Raw genomic sequence first — 27178 nt, 5'->3', positions numbered from 1 at the left:
GCAAAGGGTGGCTATTTTGAAGAAACTAGAATATAAAACATGTTTTCAGTTATTTCAGCTTTTTTTGTTAAGTACATAACTCCACATGTGTTCATTCATAGTTTTGATGCCTTCAGTGAGAATCTACAATGTAAATAGTCATGAAAATAAAGAAAACGCATTGAATGAGAAGGTGTGTCCAAACTTTTGGCCTGAACTGTACTCCCCAAGGGGGAAATTCAATGTTTTCACTCCGTTTGTCATATACATACACACAGGCCCGAAATACGCACACACATGCACAAATAGGACCTTTTACATGCATTAAATGGAGAGATGTCAGAGTGAGGGGGCTGCCCATGGACAGGCACCCCGAGCTGTTGGGGGATTTGGTGCCTTGCTCAAGGGCACCTCGACAGTGCCCAAGAGGTGAACTGGCATCTCTCCAGCTACCAGTCCACGCTCCATATTTTGAACCGGTGACCTTCTGGTTCCCAAGCCAAGTCCCTATGGACTGAGCTACTGCCGCCTTCATCTTTAAAATGACAAGACTTCGTCTTGTGAACCCTGAGCTTGTGCTCGAACTTTATTTAATCATTCACATGTCTTCGTAACCTAAACAGGAAGTGCCCTCTTCCTCACCTGGTCTCCCTTTACTGACATGACTTTACTGACGTGATGTTAGTTTGCCAATGCATCACACAGTCTTGCGTGCAACTAAATATCCTCTGTACTAACCCAAACCTGTTTGCAACACATATTGCATAGACATAGACTCACTTACAAATTGGCTTTCAACAGAGCTACTCTCTGAGAGGAGACTCAAGGTTGTTGCTTCATCTCCTTGGTCTTTGTCCTAACTGGCCATACGGTCAGGCAAACCTCGTTTTCTGTCGTCAGCCATTTTGTTTTGTAGGCCAAACAGCCTTTGTTTCACACATATACCTTTTGCCCCTCGCACACACACACACCCACACCCACACACAAATATACACACCAATGCTTGTATATAGTTAGCTAGTTAGAATTTGTGTGTTTTGTTGCTTTGCTTTCGTCATGAATAAATACATTCGGAATCATACCTGCTGTCTGTTTAATATTGCACAAGAGTGAATGAATCGTCAACCACTGCTATGTCAAGAACTCGGAAATCCTTTAACCTCTCCTATTCATTTGCCGACTTTGGTTAAAGTTATTAATTTAACTAGTAATCAGAATTCCAAATTGATAGTTTAGTGTATTTTATGGGACTGATATTATTAACTGGCTATAATTTTTCCCTTTTCGGGAATGGAGCCCCACGGGGTGATTTAAAGGGAAATTTCGGTTTATTTCAACCCTTCTCCTATCGTCCTAAATTTGTTTCAAGTCACTAGTGACATAGAAATAATAGTTAGCATGTTAGCCATTAGCCAAGATACAGCCGTAGCGTCAGACCTGTTAAAACGTAATTGAACGGGCATCCTTTCAAGTGCAAAGTTAGTCCATTAAACAAGCTTTTCTCCATAAAAGACCGCCTCATATCGTTAGGATAAATGTCAGAGAACATATAGAAAACGACATGTAAACGTGTTGTCTTACCTTACTGGTGTGGTGCCATGTTTGTTGTTTACCATTTAGCTAAGGCTGCAACCGGTCCCATTCCTTGCAACAGAGGTATTCCTCTTCTGTGGGCATTGGGGTACAGCATTCACAGGTAATGTTACACCACCAATCTCCAGAGCTAAAGCCTTCCAGCAGCCATTCCTCCTCTGTCGTCCTCTAACGTTACCTGTTGTGCCTCTCTCTCTCTCCTCCTCCATTCTTCAATTTCACGAAGCTCTTTGTCAGTGTATTCTGGCTCAAATGAATAAGGGCGGCCATCGTCTCTCGATGTGGAAAGCCTATATACTAACATTTCACATTTAGGTGGTCTTCAGAGTTGTTGTCTTACCTTACGGTGTGTTTACCATTTACCTCTGCTTCTCAAAGCGCGGCCGAAATCTCGCGAGAACAAGTCGCAGCAACTGCAAGGCAGAACCGGACAGTAGCCTGAAAGGTTCATTCATTTATTTTATGAAAGATTTTTAGAATAATGGCTGACTTTTTGCCAGACTTCAACTTTGTGGAGGAGGAATTTGATTTTGCAGAGTTTGATGGCCGCCCTTATTTATTTGAGCCAGAATACACTGACGAAGAGCTTCCTGAAATTGAAGAACGGAGGAGGAGAGAGAGAGAGGCACAACAGGTAGAGGACGGCAGAGGAGGAATGGCTGCTGGAAGGCTTTAGCTCTGGAGATTTGTGGTGTAACGTTACCTGTGAATGCTGTACCCCAATGCCCACAGAAGAGGAATACCTCTGTTGCAAGGAATGGGACCGGTTGCAGCCTTAGATAAATGGTAAACAACAAACATGGCACCACACCGGTAAGGTAAGACAACACGTTTACATGTCGTTTTCTATATGTTCTCTGACATTTATCCTAACGATATGAGGTGGTCTTTGTAGAGAAAAAGCTTATTTAGTGGACTAACTTTGCACTTGAAAGGATACCTATTCAATTACGTTTTAACAGGTTTGACGCTACGGCTGTATCTTGGCTAACCGCTAACATGCTAACTATTATTTCTATGTCACTAGTGACTTGAAACAAATTTAGGACGATAGGAGACGGGTTGAAATAAACCGAAATTTCCCTTTAATGTAAGTTAAGTCACATTATTTAAACAATTCCGATAGCCATTTTGACACTAAAATTGCCTGTTATGAGGTCAGGTCCCAACAAAACATTATCACTAACAAAAGTGAAAGTGAAAGCCAACCCCAGATTCACTATATTTTCGTTTTGCGTGCTGTACCGCAGCAATACCTAACACAAAGAAGAAAAATTAAGAAAATTAAGGCTGAAGGCAGAATCTCTGCAGATAAATACACCACCACACACTGACAGTGGATCATAGGTGATGATTGAGATGTATTACTCTTGTATGAGCCTATACATTGTTTTATAGTAAAATTCTGCAAGGTATTCCACTGAACCATCACTGGAGTCCCTTCAGTTTGATTACTAACCAAAGATTTTAGAGGAAGACGGCATCAACCTCCCTCTGCTGCCATTTTGTGGATGTAATGACAGTTTAAGCAAATAATGAGAAAAAGTTATTTTTATAAAAGTAATGTAAAGTAAATTTAGCTTCAAGCCTACAGCTGCATGCAAAAGTCTGGGCACCCCTGATCAAATTTCTGTTTACTGTGAATTGTTGAGCAAGTAGAGGATGAACTGATTTTCAAAAGGCATGAAGTTAAAGATGACACATTTCTTCAGTGTTTTAAGAAATTGAAGAAAGTTCAATTAATTTCAATCATTTACAATTTCAAATTAACAAAAAAGGAAAATGGCCTGAAGCAAAAGTTTGGGCACCCTGCATGGTCAGCACTTAGTAGCACCCCGTTTGGCAAGTATCATAACTTCTGAATGTTTTTTGTAAGTCTTTCAATTCTTGTTTGGGGGATTTTCACCAATTCTTCCTGCAAAAAACTCCTAGCTCTGTGAGATTCCAGGGCTGTCTTGCATGTACTGCTCTTTTAAAGTCTATACACAGATTTTTAATGATGTTTAGGTTGGGGGACTGTGAGGGCCATGGCAAAACCTTTAGCTTGCTCCTCATGAGTTAGTCCATTGTGGATGTCAAGGTGTGTTTAGGATAATTTCCTGCTGTAGAAGCCATCCTCTCTTCGTCTTCAGCTTTTTATAGATGGTGTGATGTTTGCTTTCAGAATTTGCGGGAATTTAACAGAATCCATTCTTCCCTCCGCCTGTGAAATGTTCCCCCTGCCTCTGGCTACAATACAAGCCCAAAGCATGATCAATCCACCACCATCTTTAATATTTGGACAGGTGGGAATTTGACTTGTTTTCAAAAAGCATCAGGCTTCTTTTCATGTTCCTTTGCAAACTTCTGAGGCTGGTTTTTGTTGTAAGAACACAGGAAAGGTTCTCCTCTGATGACTCTTCCATAAAGGTCATATTTGTGCAGGTGTCACTACATAGTAGAACAGTGCACCGCCACTCCAGAGTCTGATAAATCTTCTTATAGGTCTTTTGCAGTCAAACAGGGGTTTTAATTTGCCTTTCTAACAATCCTATGACCAGCTCTCTTTGCAAGTTTTCTTGGTCTTCCAGACCTCAACTTGACCGCCACTTTAGTTTTCAGAGTACTAGGTAGCTGTTTAGAGGAGCGCATGGCTGCTAACTGTTGGGACGAGGAGTCAGAATATTTCTAAAACATTGAAATTTGCATCACCTGGCCTTTCCTAACAGTGACTGTAAACAAGCCATAGCTCTAACAAGCTAATTAAGGTCTGAGACCCTGGTAAAAGTTGGCTGACAGTGCAAATGTCTTGGGGTGGCCAAACTTTTGCACGGTGCTCCTTTCCTTTTTTTCAGTCTTAAATTGTACAACACAAAAATTGATACAGTAATCTTGGTTAAAATGTTGAAAAGCATGTTACATCTTTAACTTCATGCCTTTTGGAGATCAGTTCATCTTCTACTTACTTAACTATTCACAGTAAGAGGCTGTTTACACGTACACGGTGATTTTGATAAACGGAGACATCTTCCTTCGTTTGTGCCCTTCGTTTACACGCAAACGGAGATTTCTCCTCTGAAAACGAGTCTTTCTAAAAACTCCGGCCAGAGTGGAGATTTTGGAAAACTCCGGTTGCGCGTTTGCATGTAAACTGAGATAAACGGAGATAAACGGAGTTATAGGCAGCCGACGTCACAGTATGCACCGGAACTTGCGCCTGTGTCAAAAGTGCGACCTATGTTGCTATGGTGACAATGGATACATGGAAGGCTTGAGCTTCTTGTTACACTGCCACCTAGAGGTTTGGCATGCTCTTGTGTCTATATACACGGGTAAGTGTAAACGAAGATCTTTTTGAAAACGGAGACGGTGAAATGTCCGTTTATGAAAATAGCCAGCAACGTGTAAACGGCCTCTAAATGAAATATTTACCGGGGGTGCCCAAACATTTGCAAGTCACTGCACATTCTTTCTTATGGCCAGCAGAGTGCTATTTCCCTGGTTGAAAACAGGTTGCAATAAGAAGGCTGACTGTATTCAAGTCCGTGAGAAAATGACCCCTCTTTTCACTTGATTTCAGGCATGTGCACAGATAGACCCCAAGTGGTGCTAAAACCCTGCCCTTTTGGCCCCTGAATGGATAAGTGCTCTTTAAGCAAGACTGTTTTTTCCTTTCTTTTAATTTAAATTTGGCCCATGGTATCAATTCAAAATTAAAAGTGTGTCTTTCTTTGTTACAGTCAGTTAACGCACACAAAGTGAGCGCCCTGATCTGGCTTCATGGACAGCCAGGTAACGGTAAGCCTCAGCATTCTTTGTCACTGTTGTGAAATTGAACCACTATTAAAACACCACAATACAGCCAGCCTAACCTAGTCAATAACTCACCATTAAGCCTAACAAAGTGAGCTAGTCTGGTGTAAAATCACACTAGTTCACCAGCTGCCCTGGCACGAGCGGAGACAGACACCAAATCGTTTTGCCACTTCCGTGTGCCTTTATAAACAAAAAGCCAACCTGAAATAATGTTTATTTCTCCCACACTGTATCTCTGATTCATTTAAACAAATCTGACATGCTGTTTGTTGCTGCATGAACATGCCGCGCACAAAAAGCACAGAGATTTTCTTACAATATTTAAAGCTCTTTTCAAGGATAATAACAAGAATTAGCATGTGACTAAAAAAGAAAAAGGAAGAGATGACAAAAGAAGAGGTGTAGAACAAATCAAGAATAGGAGAGCAAAGGAAGGGAGTGGAGAAAAAAGTGAGGAGAGGAGAGCAGAATGCACTTATCCTGACTGTTGTAACTGGACGTATGCCTGCTTTGTAGTTTGGAGGGTAGACAGTGCCACAGTTTGCCATTGTTACTTTGCTGTTGGCTGTTACAAATACAATATGAATGTACAAAGTGTGTATATGTAGCAACTTGTAAGTGCATATAGTATAGATATTGAGACAACTTATATTTAAGATAGACATTTTCCTTGCTTATTATTGTGCTCAAATGTACTGTGTGTACTTAGACTTCAAGAAATCGTCTGGTGCCAGCAGACAAATACTCCGGAGTAGGGTTGTGCCACCCATCGGCGATAGAAGGGTTGTTTCACGATGTCTTTTTTAAATGCCGATGCAATTGCGAGGTGTGGGGGGGGGGACAGCGCATGTGTGGCGCATGCTGAGGAGATCGAGGCTGAACGAGGCTTTTATAAAGCTTCTTCAACTCGACACCAGTGCCATCTTCTCTTCTTGTCTAATCTCCTTGCCACAGTGACGCGTAATGACCGCGACCCTTCGGTCGCGCCCCCCGGCGATGACATCATTCATCTGCGATTTTACTAGATGGCAATAGGACGATAGGATATGGACAAGATCGCCCAACTCTACTCCGGAGCAAGCACATAAAAAAAAGTGATAGGAGTGATTTTGTAAACTGTGGCCTCATTTCAGAGTAAAAGAGATGATGAAGCAGGTTATGCTTTAAAGTGTTGCCACCTTATGATTGACAAGTTGTTACCGCGGTGGTGACTTCAGGTTCTCAGTCAAATCCAGCCCTCTTCCACAGCTCTACCCTCTCTTCTAAATATGGTCAAGAAAACCAGGACTAAAGAGCAAAGTGCCAAACTCAAGGCTGCAAAATCATAGTCACAAACCAGTTGCTACGTCGACTTCTTTTATACAGTCTGTGTGTCTGTCCTGCAGATGGTGAGCCTGCTGATGATCGGCATCGCAGCATGGGGGAAGTGGTTCGGTCTGGTCTCCAGTTTCCAGGTGGTGGGAGGTATCATTGGTGTTGGCGTCTTCCTCTTCTTTGTGGCCCTGGCTGGCCTCATTGGGGCCATGAAGCATCACCAGGTCCTGCTCTTCTTTGTATCCTTCACACTGGTCATGCTATGGCTGTTATCGGGGTTTGAAAGCCTCACTTGAGAAATTAAGGGGGAACTCTGAAATACTGTCACTGTTCTGTATAAATTTATTTTCTTTTATATGTGTTTCAAATGTGGTGTTTCAGTCCTGTATTTTTAGGGTGTTGATGCAGTTTGATGCATATCTTTTTTTTCTTCTTTTTTTTATTGTGTAATGCAGTGATTACAAGAAAAGACAAGTGCAGGACATAGAAGCAGACAGAAGAAATTTTACAAAATTAGACAGATACATACAATAAAAATTAAGACAAAGTAAAATATTGAGGACACAGAAGAAAAACAAAAAGACAAAAACAAAGAAAACAAAACAAACAAAAAAGAAAACCAAAAAAAGCATTGTTCAAACTGGTGGGAATGCGGAAAATAAGGTGGAGATGGATCAGCAGACCGGTGTGTGTGTCTGTGTGTGTGTATGTGTGTGTGTGTGTGTGTGTGTGTGTGTGTGCATGGGTGCGTGCGTGCGTGCCTATGCGCGTGTGCATGTAAGTCTGTGTGTGTGAGAGTGTTCATGTATCAAAGGGAAAGAGTCAGAGAGCATTTGCAGGGGGATGGAGTGTTTAGAATAGTCAGGGGGTTATGTCATTGTCACGGCATAACTGTCCATCTATGTAAAGTCTTTCCACAGTGATGACTGCCTTATTTCCTTGTTGCACCTTTTTTTCTTCGAATGGGGTGAAGTTGTCTGCGGTGTTGCATTATTTCTCTGGGGTATTGATTATTAAGTCCATAGTCCGTTCTTTCAGCAGCCTGCCCTGACGTTGTACCAGTTGGTTTTGTTTGTAATGTTCAAATTTGGCGATGATCAGACGGGTACAGTTGTTGGTGGTGTTTTTCTGACCCATAAGATGAACTCAGTGGAAGGTGATGTTGTTAACGGTTTTAGTGGGCAGTTTGAGTTGTTGGATCGTGAAGTCCTTAACTGTTTTTTTTCAGGCCGGTGAAAACTAGATTGTCCCTCATGCTGCGTGTTTGTAAGTCCAGGATTGTCTCTTTCATGGCTTTGTGTTCAGCAGTGACAGAAGTGAACTGGGTGGTGAGTTTGTTGACAGTGTGTTGTAGGGGTTTGTTTTCCTGCGTGAGTGTGTCGATCTGGTCCTGAGTGTATTCAAGGCTTTGGCGGAGTGCTTGAAATTCACGGTGTAGTACTTCTATGAGTGCGATTCTGTTGAGTCCGGAGAGTTTTTGTTCAATGGATATGAGTATGTCGCCTACCTCTGTACAGCATGGCAGTTTCAGGGGTGTGGATGGTGTACCTGAGCTGGACAGTGAGGCTGGTCGAAGTCTTTTATTGCTTGATGCAGTCGCAAGTGTGCAAGGTTCGTGCACCACAAATGACGTAAAGCTTCAATTATACCTTGTGGCGATCCTGTATATTTTATGAATATATTTTTTTATAAGACGGTGGTTATCAGCTGATGGCTTGCTCACCTCCAGACACACCCACCAGTGCTATTGGCCAGTGGGATGGCTCCGATCAGCTGAGCCCAGGTAGACCAGCCCCTACATTATGCCGTTCCTGGCAGTATCGTGAGAGACGCCGGCGAGTGAGTAATGAGCCAGAAGTCCTCTGCGCATTCGGCCTACCACGGCACTTTACACCGCTCCAAGTCCGCGAAATAGGTGCGCTTCCTTGTGGACTATCATCCATCCAGCCACCAGCCTCACCTCAGATTCCCTGCCACGGATATCAAGGGATCCTACGGAGCCTCCACGCCCGAAACAATGCCGGAGCGTTACGGCATTCACTCACAGTCCCATGAGTTGGCAAAAGCCGGGGGGTTACTTTTCGTTTCATTATTTGGTACCTTCGGACCGGGTTGATTTGTTTTGAAACTGAACTGAGTCAGAGCGAACAATGGATTTTCTTTACTTCCTTGTTAGCAGGAAAACCTGGGGTGGAGTTTTCTTTTGTTTAGCGAACGGTATGGATTGAACTGAATTAAACTGTGATATGTTATTTGGAAATCCCAGAGTGGAGTTTTTTGTTTAAACTGGATTGAACTGACTGAACGGAACAGAACATTTCTTTTCTTTGGTGAAAAAAATATATACTTTATTGAAACTGATTACTGTTGTATTTTGAAAATTGGGTATAATTCTTTTGTTTTACAGAAACCAGGTAAAATCAATTTAATTTTGGTGTTAAGGGACCTGTTTTATGGGTTTTATGGTTCCTTTGTGGGGTTTGACTGAGTAAAAGAAAAATATTTGTTTCATGTGTCAAACCTCTACAACCTTCGCCTGGCTCCGTTCGCGGATTGCGCACGCACCTCATAATGATGGTGGCACGAAAAGTATGGATTGCAGAAGAGAAGGAATTGTTATGTTTATGGCTTTTGACCACAGCCAGCTTGTGAAGCCAATGCGGGCTGTAGATGAAGAGTTGTACAAATGCTAGTCTTCCCTCAAATTCATCGATTTTGAACTGAGCGACACTAGCGTGGCCTCAAAAAGTTTCAAAATCCTGGAGGTGTGCAACCGTTAGTTCCTCATTAGTACCTCAGTAACTACTCCTCTGAAATTTGATCAGGGGTTACTGAAGAACTGACCATTAACTAATAGTAAGTACATCATTAGTTCCTCATTAGTTCCTCAGTAACTACTCGTTAGTTCCTCATTAGTTCCTCATTAGTTCCTCAGTAACTACTCTAATTTTGTGTAGCTTCGTTCCTCATTACCTACTCATTCGTTCCTCATTAGTTCCTCATTCCTTCCTCATTAGTTCCTCAGTAACTACTCTAATTTTGTGTACTTTAGTTCCTCAGTAACTACTCATTCGTTCCTCATTAGTTCCTCAGTAACTACTCTAATTTTGTGTACTTTAGTTCCTCAGTAACTACTCTAATTTTGTGTAGCTTAGTTCCTCAGTAACTACTCATTCGTTCCTCTTTAGTTCCTCATTAGTTCCTCAGTAACTACTCTAATTTTCTGTATCTTATTATAAAGCGTTACCAAAGATTCTGCATACGATATTACTAGTACAACAAAACAAAATCTACCACAAATTACATATTTACACAGTTCCCAAATACAAAAAATGTATCCTGGGATCTATATGTGATCTCCAATGTTATAATGTCCGAAAATAAACGGTGCACATTTAACACTTGATCTGCTTGCGAAACTGATTAGATAAATCTGACATACTGGACACTATAGAAAGTAACTCTGGGGTTAATGATGTCATATAACATTTACATCGTGCTGCTCCAGCTGGGTCTCCAGTGTGATTGTATCCCTTTCACCAGCTATATAATCAAGCCTTGAACTATGCAGTCTTTTTGGAGACTAAAATAAATCCAAAATGATAAATCCAACACTGAATGTCTTCTGTGATTATTTATCAGTTTTCTGATTAAAAATCAGTTGAAAATGTTTAACTTTGGGTAAAATGTTGCACTTGTCACTATCACCAGCAGTCGGATCACAGTGGAGAGGGGGCGGGACAAACACAGCAAAGACCAACCGTCACAGAGGACAAATAGAAGTGCTGAACAACAACAACTCTCATTTTTAGCCAGGTAAAGAAATCTTTGATGGACACACAGCCTTATTAAAGTAACACCAGCAACTGACCAACCAATAAGAATTTGGTCAGACAAGAACATAATGACCAAACAATCAACCAACCAACTGGAACTTTACACCCCTAGACAAATCTGCCACATTGGAATCCTTTCATTGACAGTCTGGGCTGTTCTAACTGAAAATCAATGACCCTGAAGAATGCCAAGGAAATGTGGTCTTCAGTACTCTGAATTGAATATAAGGCCATCAGAAAAACATTTACTCAACTTAGCATAGTAGGATGAATAATATATTATCACAGTGACTCAAAGTTCCAAAGTTCAAGGTATTTTTAAAATATCTTGGCTTTTGAGACAACATTTGGGACTCGAGCTCCAGAATTCTGTGTGTAAATTAAACATGTTGCAGCAGTTTTTGCACACAGCCTTTAGACAGTTGTGCCACTTGACAGATTTAGGCTTCGATTTTTGTTTGCTGATTTAGGGCGGTAAGGTGGTGCAGTGGTTAGCATTGTTGCCTCATAGTAACAGGGTTCTGGGTTTGGATCCATCGGCCAGCCGGGGCTCTTCTGTGCGGACTTTGCATGTTCTCCCTGTGTCAGCGTGGGTTTTCTCCAGGTGCTCCGGCTTTCTACCACAATCCAAAGACATGCAGGTTAATTGGTGACTCTAAATTGCCTATAGGTGTGAATGGTTGTCTGTCTCTATGTGTCAGCACTGTGATAGTCTGCCTCTCCAGGGTGTACCCCGCCTCTCACCCCAGGCTCCAGCACACCCACCACCCTGTAACAGGACAAGCGGTGTCAGAAAAGTGAATGAATGTTTGTTTGCTGATTTATGTTGTAAAAAATGTATAAAATATTTGAACTCAAAAAATCTGACAATGACTTAATTTCAGCATCATAAATACTTTAGATTATATACATGAATACCATGGATATATTATAAAGATCTGAAAACTGTCTTGATAATGAATTTGCATGTCAGGTTTATGACTTACGATGTGTTTTAATCTACCTATGCTTCTCTTCACCTCAGTGTTTGGGAAATGTATTCCCACTCATTTATGCATGTGCAATAAGACCCAGAGCAGCATCGTATTTCACACTGTGGTCGGTCATGCAGAGACAGTGCATGCAGCTCAATATCAGCCTTACAAACTATTCTACTGATGTAAAGAGTCAACTTTCAATGCCATGGTTTAGTAACACTGGCTGTTTTATTTGTACTATGGATGATGTGTCTGTTTTTGCTCCTTGACAGTGAAGCTCAGTACATGATCATCCTGTTCATGGTGTTTATTGTGCAGTTCTCTGTCTCCGCTGCCTGTTTGGCCATCAACAGAGAGCAACAGGTAACATACAAAACTTCACTTTCTTCATTAAAGCAGCTTTTAGGAGGAAAATCCATCTTACCTTCCTGTTGTTTGATTGTGTGTTTATGTATGTACAATGATAACTGGCCAACTTGGAACAACTGTTTTGTACTGGACATACCAATGTCTACACCAACAGTAGCTTACACAGTGTAATGCAGTTGTGTAAGTGTGTTTATACTGAACACAAAGGGAATTTTCACCTCACATTATTGGGCCACGCAAATTTGGTCACTTAATTGTTTTTGTAGTCAATGTTTATTGGCCTCAAACAGCATGTACCAACTGTGCAAACATTAACTAGCAGCTAACTAGCTAGCAATACTCATTAACCACGTGTTTGTGTGTGTTCACAGCACAGCCTCTAAGTGATCTTAAAACTGCTCTCCTTTTTATGCCTCCCTGACAGCAATAGCGGTGGCCGTAGGCATTATATTTTCAGGTTGTACATCTGTACGTCTGTTTGTATGTCCATCCGTTCATACGCCCGTCCCATTCTTGAGAACACGATAGCTTAAGAACACCTTGGGGGAATTTCTTTAAATTTGGCACAAACATTCATTTGGATTCAAGGATGAACTGATGAGATTTTGATGGTCAAAGGTCACTGTAAGCTTGTCTGTCTCATTTTTGTGAACGTTATATATCTCAAGAACACATTGAAGGAATTTCTTCAAATTTGGCGAAAACCTTCACTTGTACTCAACAACTGATTAGCATTTGGTGGTCAAAGGTCAAGGTCACTGTGACCTTACGTCCGTCTCATTTTGTGAATGCGATATCTCAAGAACATCTTGAGGGATTTAAGTCAAATTTGGCACAAACGTCCACTTGTACTCAAGAATGAACTGATTACAATTTGGTGGTTGATCATCAAAGGTCAAGGTCAATGTGACCTTATTGTAACATGTTTTTGGCCATACATAAAAAATTTATACACTAATTATGACAACATTTCATACAAATGTCTGACAGGATAATATGATGAAGTGATGACATTTTGAATCCGAAAGGTTAAAGGTCAACTTCACTGTGACATCATAATGGTTTGTAAAAACACTTTTCTTGCCATTAGTAAATGTTATATCTCAGGAACAGAAGAGGAGTCATTTGGTCAAATACTTAATTGGTGACTCTAATGTTGAAACTGTGTTGATTGCGTAGATTTTCTGTGTATTAAGCATCCATGTTTTCATAGACATGGATATAAACTGTGAGTGAAAGTTGAGTGGTTCGCAGAGGCATGCAAACATGATGCAGTAATTCTAGTTTATCTATTTGTGAGCTGGAGTCATAAAGCCTCAGGATAGTTGCAAACATGGTCAATGGGTGGCTGTGGCTGTGTTGGGCTGCTGTGTCTCAGAAGTAGAGCGGGTTGTCCACCAATTGGAAGATCCGCAGTTCGATCCCCAGCTCCTCCAGTCTGCATGTCGAAGTATCCTTGAGCAAGATACTGAACCCCAAATTGCTCCCGATGATGCTTCCATCGGTGTGTGAGTGTGTTAAAAACTGAGTAGCAAGTGGCACCTTTTATGGTAGCCTCAGCTAACAGTGTATGAATGTGTGTGTGAATGGGTGAATGTGACTCGTAGTGTAAAAAGTGCTTTGAGCGGTCGGATGTATAGTGCAAGCACATATTTACATAGCACAACTTCCTTACCTAAAATTAGGGCAAATCCATCCCTCATTCCTTGACTTTATATGCACCACCATACCACCTCTAAAAATTGCTTTATGTTCAGTATTTACACACATTTGCTGTGAATCTTGTTTGTCACTGTTAGGGGCCACCATTAAGTGCCTTGAGACACAAGGTTGGGCACTGTGTGCAACTGTTGTGCCTATTCTGTGCCGACTTTCAAGAGGACAGAGGCAGGTTGCGTCTGAAGTTACTAAGCAACGATAACAACCACCAGCCTACATGAAATCCTAAGTGCAGAGCTGATCTTCTTCCAGGGACTGTTTTTAAAGTGTGTAAGCCTAAAATATTGTCCATGGGAAAGATGTAAAGCTGTGGGTAGCCCAGGACTAAAACGATCATCTTCTCCTCCATATTTATCACACTGACTGATTTACTGAAGAAGGAAACGACATATGTCATTTGTGATTGTCATATGTCATTTGTGCTATGATTATAGCACAGAAGAAGGAAAAGACATATGTCATTTGTGATTGTCATATGTCATTTGTGCTATGATTATAGCTCGACTAGGCCAATTAATTGGACTACTGTACTTGTCCCAGTATACAAACACGGGAGAGAGATAGATTTATTGACCCAAGTATGTCCAACTCTGCTATGATAGGTCGCAGTATACCTCCTGTGAGCTTGTTAGTATTGGCCCTTTTTCTGGTTGACCCATTGTCACATGACATGCAGTGTGTGCTGCTGCATTCCAAAAGTTGAACTCACTTTTATCTCAAGATGCAAAAAAAAAAAAAAAGCTTGAGAACGTGTGCAAAGCTCTGGCGTCTCTCTGGCATTTCAGCATGCCTGCTATGCATCTACATTAAAAACAATGGATTAGAGGGTGCAAACAATGCAGCATGTGTACAACCCTAGGCAACCTAGAAAGTGGCTTTTTTTGCACTGCTGGACAGTCAAGCATTGCATGCTATCCCACAACGCTTTGTGAGGTAATTGGCTTGTGTCCCATAGAAAATGTATAGGGGTGTACTTTGGGATATACCCGACTCAAAATTATGTCAGTTAAATTTAGATTCGGTGGTGTCATATGAATATTTGACTTTTTTTTTGTTTTTTTCATATAACATTTTTAGTTTGAATGGGGTTTAGCGGGACATTCAGTGTGACAGCGGCACTCATGTAATTTAGTAAACAAGATAACAGAGCTAACGACGGATTGGAAATGTGCAACAACATTTTTTGCCAACACTAGATATCAAAGAAAAGCCAGAGACAGTATCATATTAAGTATCTGTAAGCTGTAAAGTTCTAAGCAGAAGAGAGAACATAACGTTATCTTGGAGCCTCAGGGTGGAAAGTTTCTCCTTGTCTGTGCCCATCTGCATCATGTCTCCAGCTGTACCAAAGAGCAACGTGAATGTCATGAGCACTCACTCTGCAGCAAAATCTGGGGACCGAAATGTCCCCAAAAGTACACTGCACAGCTCACTGAGTAGCAAAAAAAATGCTTATCTCCCTCCTCAAAGACAGCCTGAGGGCTGTATCCACAAAGCAAGTTTGAAAGATCCAGGCTTCCATGCCCTAGCTGGCTTGACCAACCCTAAAGCACAAGTTATAGGTAATGGGCACCATTGCAATGAATATTAGCTTTCCTTGTTAAAGGTTTCTTCATCAGGCTCTCTGTGTGTTCCCATTCAGTGACACACAATAAATTGATTGCATGCAGCCTACTTCCCCCTATGAAGAATTTTAAAAAAGCAAAAAGCAGCACTGTTGCTACAAATAAAGCAAGAGAGGAGTGCTGGCAGAAGTCTACTAAATGTGTAAATTTGTAATTTAATATATTTATTTTACTTATACTCAGGGCCTGTATTTATCAATGATCCAGTCCAGACATGTTGTAGGACATACAAGATTCTCCTTTGATTTATAATTTGTGTCTGACTTGTGTTTTACAGAAAAAAGTTAAATTGATAATCACATCTACTCCTTGTCCCTTGTTGAAAAATTGACAACCTATTATTGTGCACTTATTGTTCAAGTTTCTCCATCACTCTTATATCAGCTGCATACTGGACTGTGATTGGCTTCAAAATGACTTTTGATGTCATAAATCCTGCAGCTACGTTCAGTTGTGAGAAATGTAACCTTTTCAACAGATGAATGTGAACACAGCCTTCTAGTGTGAAACTCTGCTCGGACATTATTCTGCACAGTCAAGCTCAAAGTGGAAGAACAGTTCTCTCCCTGAGGAGATTAGGCTTGCGAGCACAATAACTATTTTTCAAATCATTGCTTAAAACATAATTTTATAGGAAAGCTTTTTATTTTAATGCCTGATCTGTAACTTTTGTGTTTTAAATCCTTTTGTTTCATTTTTGCCTGTGTACACATTATCTCTCAGCCTTAAACATTGTTCTTATGATTGTAATCTTATTGTTGTCTTAATTTTATGCACTTTGTAAAGCACTTTGTAACCATGTGTTATACAAATTAACACTTTATTATTATCATTATTATTATTAGTAGTAATAATAACAATAATAATAATAATAGTAAGCAACTACTACTCATGCTGAAAGTTAAAGTAGTACTATATACAGTACAGGCCAAAAGTTTGGACACACCTTCTCATTCAATGCGTTTTCTTTATTTTCATGACTATTTACATTGTAGATTCTCACTGAAGGCATCAAAACTATGAATGAACACATGTGGAGTTATGTACTTAACAAAAAAAGGTGAAATAACTGAAAACATGTTTTATATTCTAGTTTCTTCAAAATAGCCACCCTTTGCTCTGATTACTGCTTTGCACACTCTTGGCATTCTCTCCATGAGCTTCAAGAGGTAGTCACCTGAAATGGTTTTCCAACAGTCTTGAAGGAGTTCCCAGAGGTGTTTAGCACTTGTTGGCCCCTTTGCCTTCACTCTGCGGTCCAGCTCACCCCAAACCATCTCGATTGGGTTCAGGTCCGGTGACTGTGGAGGCCAGGTCATCTGCCGCAGCACTCCATCACTCTCCTTCTTGGTCAAATAGCCCTTACACAGCCTGGAGGTGTGTTTGGGGTCATTGTCCTGTTGAAAAATAAATGATCGTCCAACTAAACGCAAACCGGATGGGATGGCATGTCGCTGCAGGATGCTGTGGTAGCTATGCTGGTTCAGTGTGCCTTCAATTTTGAATAAATCCCCAACAGTGTCACCAGCAAAACACCCGCACACCATCACACCTCCTCCTCCATGCTTCACAGTGGGAACCAGGCATGTGGAATCCATCCGTTCACCTTTTCTGCGTCTCACAAAGACACGGCGGTTGGAACCAAAGATCTCAAATTTGGACTCATCAGACCAAAGCACAGATTTCCACTGGTCTAATGTCCATTCCTTGTGTTTCTTGGCCCAAACAAATCTCTTCTGCTTGTTGCCTCTCCTTAGCAGTGGTTTCCTAGCAGCTATTTGACCATGAAGGCCTGATTGGCGCAGTCTCCTCTTAACAGTTGTTCTAGAGATGGGTCTGCTGCTAGAACTCTGTGTGGCATTCATCTGGTCTCTGATCTGAGCTGCTGTTAACTTGTGATTTCTGAGGCTGGTGACTCGGATGAACTTATCCTCAGAAGCAGAGGTGACTCTTGGTCTTCCTTTCCTGGGTCAGTCCTCATGTGTGCCAGTTTTGTTGTAGCGCTTGATAGTTTTTGCGACTCCACTTGGGGACACATTTAAAGTTTTTGCAATTTTCCGGACTGACTGACCTTCATTTCTTAAAGTAATGATGGCCACTCGTTTTTCTTTAGTTAGCTGATTGGTTCTTGCCATAATATGAATTTTAACAGTTGTCCAATAGGGCTGTCGGCTGTGTATTAACCTGACTTCTGCACAACACAACTGATGGTCCCAACCCCATTGATAAAGCAAGAAATTCCACTAATTAACCCTGAAGTGGAAACCATTTCAGGTGACTACCTCTTGAAGCTCATGGAGAGAATGCCAAGAGTGTGCAAAGCAGTAATCAGAGCAAAGGGTGGCTATTTTGAAGAAACTAGAATATAAAACATGTTTTCAGTTATTTCACCTTTTTTTGTTAAGTACATAACTCCACATGTGTTCATTCATAGTTTTGATGCCTTCAGTGAGAATCTACAATGTAAATAGTCATGAAAATAAAAAAAACGCATTGAATGAGAAGGTGTGTCCAAACTTTTGGCCTGTACTGTATATATATTTTCCAGCGGAGCTATTCACATGAAATTTACACCAAGCACTGATATTAACACAGCAAAATTATACAGATAAAGAAATTGTAACATTTTAATCCATATAAAAGTTATTAACAATAAAGTAGAATAACACAGTAAAATAGTATTGAACGTGCCAACTGAAACGTATTTAAGAATTGGTGGAGAGGCGTTTGTTTGCAATGGTAGCTTTTAAGATGCTTCCTGTATAAAGAAATGAATCTGTCACAGGGTTTAGATGACATTTAGGTCCATTCATCCACACAGAATCTAGAAGATTAAGAGGGACCAGCTGGTGAATCTTGATCTTTAGCTGCTTCCAAAAATGTTATATTAGGTTTCAGTCTGGTGACTTGACTGGGCCATTCCAACATCTTTATTTTCTTCCTCTGGAACCACCGGAGATACTCCTTTGCAGTATGTTTTGGATCTTTGTCCTGCTGAAAGGTCCTGCTGTGTCTCATCCTCACTGTCGTGGTGGATGGCAACAGATTCTTCTTAAGAAACTCTTGGTACACGACTCCAGTCATCTTGGCTGTGATAATTTGGATTCTACTGGTACCATGATGAGAGAAACAGCCCCATACCATGATTCCCCCAACCTCCAAACTACACTGTGGGTGTGGGATTTTTAAGGTCATATGCAGAGCCATTTCTCACAGTGTTAATGAAAAAAATGCTGATACATTGAATACATATTTCCAGAACCCTCTTAAAGCAATAGCGCTAACCAGTGCACTACCATACTGCCCCTAAATACTGTATACATATTGTGTTAATTGTACTTATGTTGATGCACCCATGCACTTTAAAGCATATTAGCATATACAAGATACAAGCAGTGCTGCTACTACTGCTGCTACTACTACTACTGCTGTAACTGATTAAGTGATTTACACACAAGCCCCAGAGTAAATATGAAAATGCTGTTAAATGAAGAGTAAAGCTTCATGTTTTTTTTCCTGTGTCTGCTGCTGCAGGATCACCTGCTGGAGGTGGGCTGGAATAACTCTCAGAGCACTCAGAGGGATGTGGAGAAGAGCCTCAACTGCTGTGGCTTCAAACAGGTGGATCCAAACATCAGCTGTGACGCTGTGAGTTTGGATGAATTAAATGTTTCCTGACCCCTGTTACATTTCAGCATGTTAAAACAGACTGATGGTTTGTTAGGATTGAATCATTTGAACGGTAGCAGTAAAGTTCAATGAGAAACCATGAAAGCCTCTAACCCTGCTGTCTGAAGCATTTTGCATTTGTCTGAAGCAAGCATTGTGTCTCGTGTTGTTCTGCAGGCTTGTTTCCCCAACCACTCCTGTTTGCCCTGTGCAAATAAGATCCAGGAACATGCTGGAGAGGTTCTTCGTTTTGTAGGAGGAATTGGACTCTTTTTCAGCTTCACTGAAGTGAGCCATTAGAACTACAACACTGCATCTTTGCAAGATGCTGTAACCGTTTAGCTATAAAATCGATATAACTATTAGCAATAGTAGTATTTGTAGTAATGTTAGTAATAGTTGCAGCTGTAACTACAGTAATAATAGTAACAACAATAGTAACAGTAGCAGCAGTAACAGCAGATTGAGTTTTTTGGGGGCAGGAGTTTTTCCATATCCTGTGTGAGGGTTCAAGGACAGATGCATGTTGTATGTTGTAAAGCCCTCTGAGGTAAATTGTGACTGTGATATTGGGGTGCATAAATGTAATTGAAAATTGATGGTGGTAGCAGGGGTCGCGTTAACCGGATATTCTCTGTCATTGACCGGTTTTTTACAACAATGACCAGAAAATCTGAAGGCCGTCGGTCATTTTGACCGGTGTGAATTACCACCCCTGCCCACATGGCGGCGGAGTGCACAGCCAGTGGCTACCGTTTTCACACTGCACTGAAAAAGTCTCTCATCTGCTTCATGTAGCGTGGTTGAGCCTTGGACACACCACACGCGTAGTGCCGCGGAAGTTGACTGTCCACACAGGCAGCGCATTTCTCCTGCGCTCTCCGCGTCGGTTAAACATCGACTCCACTCATCTGTTCCCGTCAGTACTCGTTTTTTCACTTCAACAGGTCATTTTAAACATGGGTAAGTCCATATTTTAATCGTTTTTTTATAACGTAATAAGTTAATTACAGTTTGTCATTGCATATCCATGTATTGCGCGTGTTGGATAAACACTGGGCATATTGTTATTGACCATTTTATTTATGTAGTTATGTCTATAGGCTCGGTGACACAAAATTAAAATTGTAATGAAGTGATTAGGGTAGCTATTGAAAAATGTGTTAGGTTATGCACTGTTGTGTTATTTTAAATTATAAACACAGTATTTTACTGCTCGCGTGAAAAATAGACCAGACACCGAACTGAAACGCTGCCTCAGCGGCCTGTGTGGACAGTCAGATAGGTTAACATGGGCGCCGATTGAAAACTGCCTCCGCTGCTGGGCGCTGCGCTTCGGTTCCGCGTCCGGCGTGTCCAGAATGGCACGGGTGTGTGGATGTCTGTTCATCATTTCGTTCATGTCCTTATTAATGCACACTTTATAACTTGCTTGTTGGATTTATTAAACTAACGGATGAAAACTAAATATCTTTGAATATCTTAAAGGAAAATTAAAATGACCGGTAAAAATAGATTATGACCGGATTTTTATGACCCTGTCGCTCAAAATGACGAAAAAGTCTAGCGCGACATCTGGGTGGTAGGTACAGTGCAGTACTGAGCCTTGCTGCAGGCTGAGCTGACAGAGCTGTGTGCTGCTACCTACAGGCTGTCTCCACATTCAAACATACACACTTTTTATTCACAGCCATCTCTACAGTAGTGGACTGACCAGTAATGTAATGTACAGTAATGAAGACTGACCTACTTTGACCTGATCTGTCAAGAGACTGTGGGTATCAAAAGTGAAAGGAAAAGGGTGGTGCTGAGAAACTGTGGCAGAAAAACTAACTGCAGCAGGATGACATAACAGATGTATACTGCAGCTGGGCAGTGCAACTGCAAATGTTCAGTAGTCAATTTTCAATTCAATCAATTTTATGTATAAAGCCCAATATCACAAATCACAATTTGCCTCACAGGGCTTTACAGCATACAACATCCCTCTGTCCTTAGGACCCTCGCAGCAGATAAGGAAAACTCCCTTTAACAGGTGAAAAAACGGTAGAAACCTCAGGGAGAGCAACTGAGGAGGGATCCCTTTTCCAGGACGACAGACGTGCAATAGATGACGTACAGAACAGATCAACATAATACATTAACGGTAATCTGTATGACACAATGAGACAGAAGGGGAGACAGAGACAGAGAGAGATGCAGGACAGACGATAATGTTAATAGCTTACAACAATATAATGGTCAAAATGCTTAATTTATCCACATTGTAATGATTATATTTTAAATAGGGTAGACTTTCTAAATGTTTCCATGTCATCATTAGCTGGCCATAGATGTGTATCAGATTCCTTGATTTGATTAAATTAAGTTAAAATGGCTATGACAAAATTATCCAGTAAACATAATGAGATTTTTGCAAAGGATCAAATGGTTTAGAGAGTGCTGAGCCATGGCACATGAAGGCATAGTTGGTCATTGTGACACTCATCAGTAAATAAAATGGCCTTCCCGTATTATTAAACCCCAAGGCTAACAGTCTGTACATTTACATGCACAGATAAGTGGAGCTGTGATTATAGCTAGGCCAATTAATTGGACTACTGTACTTGTCCCAGTATACAAACACGGGAGAGAGATACATTTATTGACCCAAGTATGTCCAACTCTGCTACGATAGGTCGCAGTATACCTCCTGTGAGCTTGTTAGTTTTGGCCCTTTTTCTGGTTGACCTATTACGTCACAGATCAAATAATCAACAAACAAGTTAGCTATTGTTAGCTAGTGGGAAACTGGTACCAAAAGATTATGGCTCTGGATGTAGATTTTACCATGTTGTTCTTGTGTTATGCATTTATTGCTTTCAACTTCTGAGGTAAAGCCCGGGGCCAGAAACTGTAGAGCATGTACAGAGCACCTCTGCCAGTTTGGGTCTGATTGACTGTATACAGACAGGAGTAATTCAGCTCCCAATCACATTATCTAGATGTGTTTGTCCGACTTTGAGAAATTTCACTTAGTGCGATTTCAGTCAGACTAACATGTTTACATGTATTTTAAAAGTCTGGTTTTAGTTGGAGTAACACAATAAATCCATTTCTCTGATGTCATGTAAACGTACTGAATGAGAACCACTGCGAGCCCAGGAATTCTACTGTTGTCACTGAAGTAGTAGTAGTAGTAGAAATAGTAGTAGTAAGTAGTTGTATATATTACAGCTCAATTTCTTAAAATCAACTCGGTGAGATAATGTACAATATTATGGACATTATCATGAACATTCTGTACTAACAATGTAATCTGCTGCACAGTAATTTTTCTCGGGATAACTTTTACCTTGTCTTATGAACTGTTTAAAGCAAGGCTGCTGTTCTATGCAACATGTTAACATGTGAAATTCTACATTTTTCTCTTGTCAACAAATCCCTTGTTTGAACCCAAACCAACCATGCACATCTCGTAATGATTTCTAACTTTCATACTCTGTCTGTGGCTCTCAAAGCCCATTGGTTCCTACTAAAGACATCTATCTTAAAAAACACCATACTTGCATAGTGATTTCGTTTTTAAGAAACATCTGTAATTTCCCAAAACAGCTGGCCACTGTAGTTTTTATGCCTCCACGCCGGCGATAGCAGTAGCCAGAGACATTATGTTTTCAGGCTGTCTGTCTGTACATATGTATGTTTGTCCATCCATCCCCTTCTTGTGAATAAGATAACTCAAGACTGCCTTAATGGAATTTCTTCAAATTTGGCACAAAAGTCCCCTTAAACTCAATGGTGTACTGATTAGATTTTGGTAGTCAAAGGTCAAGATCAGTGTGACCTTGCATCCATCTAATTCTCGTGAATGTGAAGTCTCAAGAACACCTTGAAGGAATTTCTTCAAATTTGGCACAAATGTTCACTTGGACTAGAGAATAAACTACCTAAAATTTTGCGGTAGAAGGTCAAAGGTCAAGGTCACTGTGACCTTGACATTTGACACAAAACATGTTATTGGCCGTAACTCAAGAATTCTTACGCTAATTATGACAAGACTTCACACAAATGTCATCACTTCATCTAATGATAAAATGATGACATTTTATATCTATAAGGTCAAAGGTCAGCTTCAGTGTGACATCTTAATGTTCTGCATAAAACACTTTTCTGGCCATGACTCTACATCATGTCTCAGGAACAGAAAGAGAGACGTTTGGTCAGATTATGAATTCGTGACTCTAATCTTGGGTGCCCACCTTGAAACTGCTCTGATTTTATAGATCTTCTGAGCTGCTGGGGGAAGATGTGTGCAAAGCATCCATGTTTACACAGACATGTATGTAAACTGTAGGAAATACTTGACTGGTGCACTGAGGCGTACAACTGCGGGGCGTTAATTCTAGTTAAACAAATTTTATTCTAATAAGAGGAAATAGTGCATTTGTTAGGGATTATTTTTTAGCAACGGATGAATCCACACTTGGTGCTTGATGCTAAATATTTCGGGTAGAGGGACAGTGTATTGACTCCCATATAACTACAGTATTTCATGGTAATGAAGGAGCTTGTCACTCAGTGCAACAGCGTGGTTCACTGATGTGTGTTTAATAGTTTTTGGACAACACCTGAGCTCTGTGATATACACACAATACTTGTTAGTGTGGGATATGTTCACTGCAGGTTTGGGTCTTCTCAAAGGATCTGTTTTTTCACACAAAGATGAGCAGATGTTACTGTTTTTCTCTCAGTATCCGACTGTTATTGTGTCCTTTTGTCAGATTCTGGGAGTGTGGCTCACATATCGCTATAGGAACCAGAAGGACCCCCGAGCCAACCCCAGTGCTTTCCTGTGAGACAGCACCAGCTTCAGCCCTTCTCACCTCTCCACCTCTATGGACTTTCACTGGGCCTTAACTGTAAATACAACACTGACTTAAGTGTTTCTACTGACAGCTGCAGCCATGCTGTTATTATGATGTGCTTGGTTTTTCAAGAGTGAAGTGTGTTCTGAAAACAAGTGGTTATGTTTGAAGGAAGAACACATCTGTTGCCTCTAGTGTGACAGCTCTGCCTAAGAAAAGTGTATGAACATATACAGTTAGTACACTGAGCACTTGTGTGTGTAAAAAGAGGCAATATTGTCTACAGCAGTCTGCTGTATATTCCAGAAGTATTTATGCAGCCTGCCTGATGTTGACCCTGAACACTGTTTTATTCCTTTGGTTGTTATTTCCTTGTCAGCCCCAATGAATGCAACGATGTCAACTGCTACTCTGCATATTGATATGACTACATTATTTTGAAAGTATGAATACTGTGTGAGAATGTGTATGTGTGTGTGTGTGTGTGTGTGTGTGTGAGTGACTCTACTGCAGATATGAGCTACTGTATGAGAGCTACTGTTTTGATTGTGTAAACCACCTGTCTGAGCCTTTGTACTGTAAACCGCAATAAAACACTGATGGAAGAAGGATCTGGACTTACTAACAGCACTGTGGCAGGAGGTAAGAAAAGGTAGAGAGGAATACCCCAAAGCAAGGGTAACTGTATCATCTCTATTACCCAAAACTGACGCATCTCAACACAATTAACACAATCAGTGCTGAGATTATAAAGAAATGTAATCAGCTGCTGAATGTCCATGTAATTTTCACTACTTCTGATGCACGTGTCAAATTTTGTGAGTTTCAAATTTGGTAGGCACATGAAATCTCCAGGAGCACCATGCTCTGTACCTAACAGGAAGTTAGCCATTTTGAATCAGTTTACATTTGAAGTGCATCTTTTTATGCCTTAGCTGTAGCCATATTTTCAGGTTGTCCGTCCATCCCTCTCTCATGAACGCAATATCTCAAAAACACCTGAAGGGAATTTCTTCAAATTTGACACAAATGTCCACTTGGACTGAGGAATAAACTGATTAGAATTTGGTGGTCGGAGGTCAAAGGTCAAGGTCAGTCACAAAATATGTTTTTAGCCGTAACTCAAGAATCCATCCATTTTTCTGCTTATCTCAGGGCCGGGTTATGGGGGTAGCAAGCCAAGCAAAGCACCCTAGACATACCTCTCCCCAGCAATGCTTTCCAGCTCCTCCTGGGGGACACCAAGGTGTTCCCAGGCCAGACAAGATATGTAATCCCTCCAGCGTGCTCTGGGTCTACCCTGGGGCCTCCTACCAGTGGGACGTGCCCGGGACACCTTCAGCGGGAGGCGCCCAGGAGGCATCCTAGTCAGATGCCCGAACCACCTCAAATGACCCCTTTCGACGCGAAGGAGCAGTGGCTCTACTCCGAGCTCCCTCCGGATGTCCAAGCTCCTCACCCTATCTCTAAGGCTGAGCCCAGCCACCCCATGGAGGAAACTCATTTCTGCCGCTTGTATCCGCAATCTCATTCTTTCGGTCACTACCCAGAGCTCATGACCATAGGTGAGGGTTGGGATGTAGATGGAAAGCGACGGACCAGCACAGCGCCTGCATCATTGCAGAAGCCGCACCGACGCGCTTATCCATCTCACGCTTCATTCTACCCTCACTCATGAACAAGACCCCAAGATACTTGAATTCCCTCGCTTGAGGCAGTAACTTTCCCCCAACCCAGAGACGGAAATTCACCGGTTTCCGGCAGAGAACCATGGCCTCAGACTTGGAGGTGCTGATTCTCATCCCAACTGCTTCACGTTCAGCTGCACACCGCCCCAGTGCATGCTGGAGGTCACGGTGTGATTGAGCCAACAGAACCACATCATCTGCGACAAGCAGAGATGCAATTCTGAAGTCCCCAAACCAGACCCCTTCCACCCCCTGGCTGCGGCTTGAGATCCTGTCCATGAAAATCACTAACAGGATTGGTGACAAGGGACAACTTTGGCGGAGGCCAACACCCACTGAGAATGTGTTTGACTTTACACCAAGCATGCTGACACAGCTTTCACTTTGGTCACACAGGGACTGGATGGCTCGTAGCAGCGAGCCTGGCACCCCCTACTCCCGCAGCCTTCTCCAAGTCCACAAAGCACATCCCACGACCCCTCCAGCAGCCGCGCAAGGGTAAAGAGCTGGTCCACTGTTCCATGGCCAGGATGGAATTGGCATTGCTCCTCCTGAATCTGAGGTTCGACAATTGGTCGGAGCCTCCTTTCCAGCACCCTGGAGGAAACTTTACTCGGGAGGCTGAGCAGTGTGATACCCCGATAGTTGGAGCACACCCTCCGGTCCCCTTTTTTGAAGATGGGGACCATCACCCGCGTCTGCCACTCTGCAGGCACTGTACCGGACCTCCACGTGACACTGAAAAGGCGTGTCAGCCAAGACAGCCCAACAGTGTCGAGAGCCTTCAGCATCTCAGGGCAAATCTCATCCACACCCGGCGACTTGCCACTGGGGAGCTTTTTAACTACCTCAGCAACCTCTGCCAGGGATAGGGGCAAGAGTTCCCCCAAGTCTTCAGGCTCTACCTCGTTCACAATGGACATGATGGCCAGGTTCAGGAGGTCCTCAAAGTGCTCCTTCCACCTCCCGACAATCTCCCCAGTTCGGGTCAGCAGTTCTCCCTCTCTGCTGAGCACAGCCTGAGACAAGCCCTGCTTTCCCTTCCTGAGTTGGCTAACAGTCTGCCAGAACTTCCTTGAGGCCAACTGAAAGTCCTTCTCCATAGCCTCCCCGAATTCTTCCCACACCTGGGTTTTTGCTTCAGCAACTGCCACAGCTGCAGCCCTTCCGGACAACCGGTACCCATCCACTGCTCCAGGGGACCCCTCAATAAATCAATCCATTTTATTTATAAAGCCCAATATCACAAATAACAATTTGTCTACATACAACATCCCTCTGTCCTTAGGACCCTCACAGCAGATGAGGAAAAACTCCCCCCCAAAAAACCTTTAACAGGGAAAAAAATGGTAGAAACCTCAGGAAGAGCAACTGAGGAGGGATCCCTCTTCCAGGATGGACAGACATGCAATACATGCCATACAGAACAGATCAACATAATAAATTAACAGTAATCCATATACAAAATGATACATGAAGAGAGACAGAGAGAGGTGCAGGACAGACATTAGTGACAGTATCTTACAACAACATTAATTTAAGTAATATGATAATAATTACGGCTATTGTGGTACAATATGTTGTAGGTATACAGTACAGGCCAAAAGTTTGGACACACCTTCTCATTCAATGCGTTTTCTTTATTTTCATGACTATTTACATTGTAGATTCTCACTGAAGGCATCAAAACTATGAATGAACACATGTGGAGTTATGTACTTAACAAAAAAAGCTGAAATAACTGAAAACATGTTTTATATTCTAGTT

The 27178-nt window shown here is 41.7% G+C and overlaps 1 protein-coding gene across 8 annotated transcripts in view; it reads left to right on the top strand.

The window, feature by feature from the left end:
- Positions 1-27178, top strand: part of tspan13b (tetraspanin 13b) — a 64604-nt gene that overhangs the window by 20634 nt on the left and 16792 nt on the right. For 3 of the 8 annotated variants that reach the window (XM_033649974.2, XM_033649948.2, XM_033649965.2), the window contains 6 exons: positions 5132-5349; positions 6753-6920; positions 11777-11857; positions 18742-18855; positions 19054-19164; positions 23640-24331. In XM_033649974.2, the coding sequence (XP_033505865.1) occupies positions 5332-5349; positions 6753-6920; positions 11777-11857; positions 18742-18855; positions 19054-19164; positions 23640-23714 (567 nt within the window). In that variant the 5' untranslated portion in view covers positions 5132-5331 and the 3' untranslated portion in view covers positions 23715-24331. Of the gene's footprint in view, positions 1-5131; positions 5350-6752; positions 6921-11776; positions 11858-18741; positions 18856-19053; positions 19165-23639; positions 24332-27178 lie in introns of those variants that run through there. The other 5 variants (XM_033649981.2, XM_033649988.2, XM_033649938.2 and 2 more) reach the window with 5 other exon arrangements.

The sequence above is a fragment of the Epinephelus lanceolatus genome, chromosome 16 (assembly GCF_041903045.1).
Source record: "Epinephelus lanceolatus isolate andai-2023 chromosome 16, ASM4190304v1, whole genome shotgun sequence".
In the NCBI taxonomy this organism is placed as follows: domain Eukaryota; kingdom Metazoa; phylum Chordata; class Actinopteri; order Perciformes; family Serranidae; genus Epinephelus; species Epinephelus lanceolatus.
Note: the sequence above shows the minus strand (reverse complement) of the source record. Positions and strands in the feature narration are given on the sequence as shown.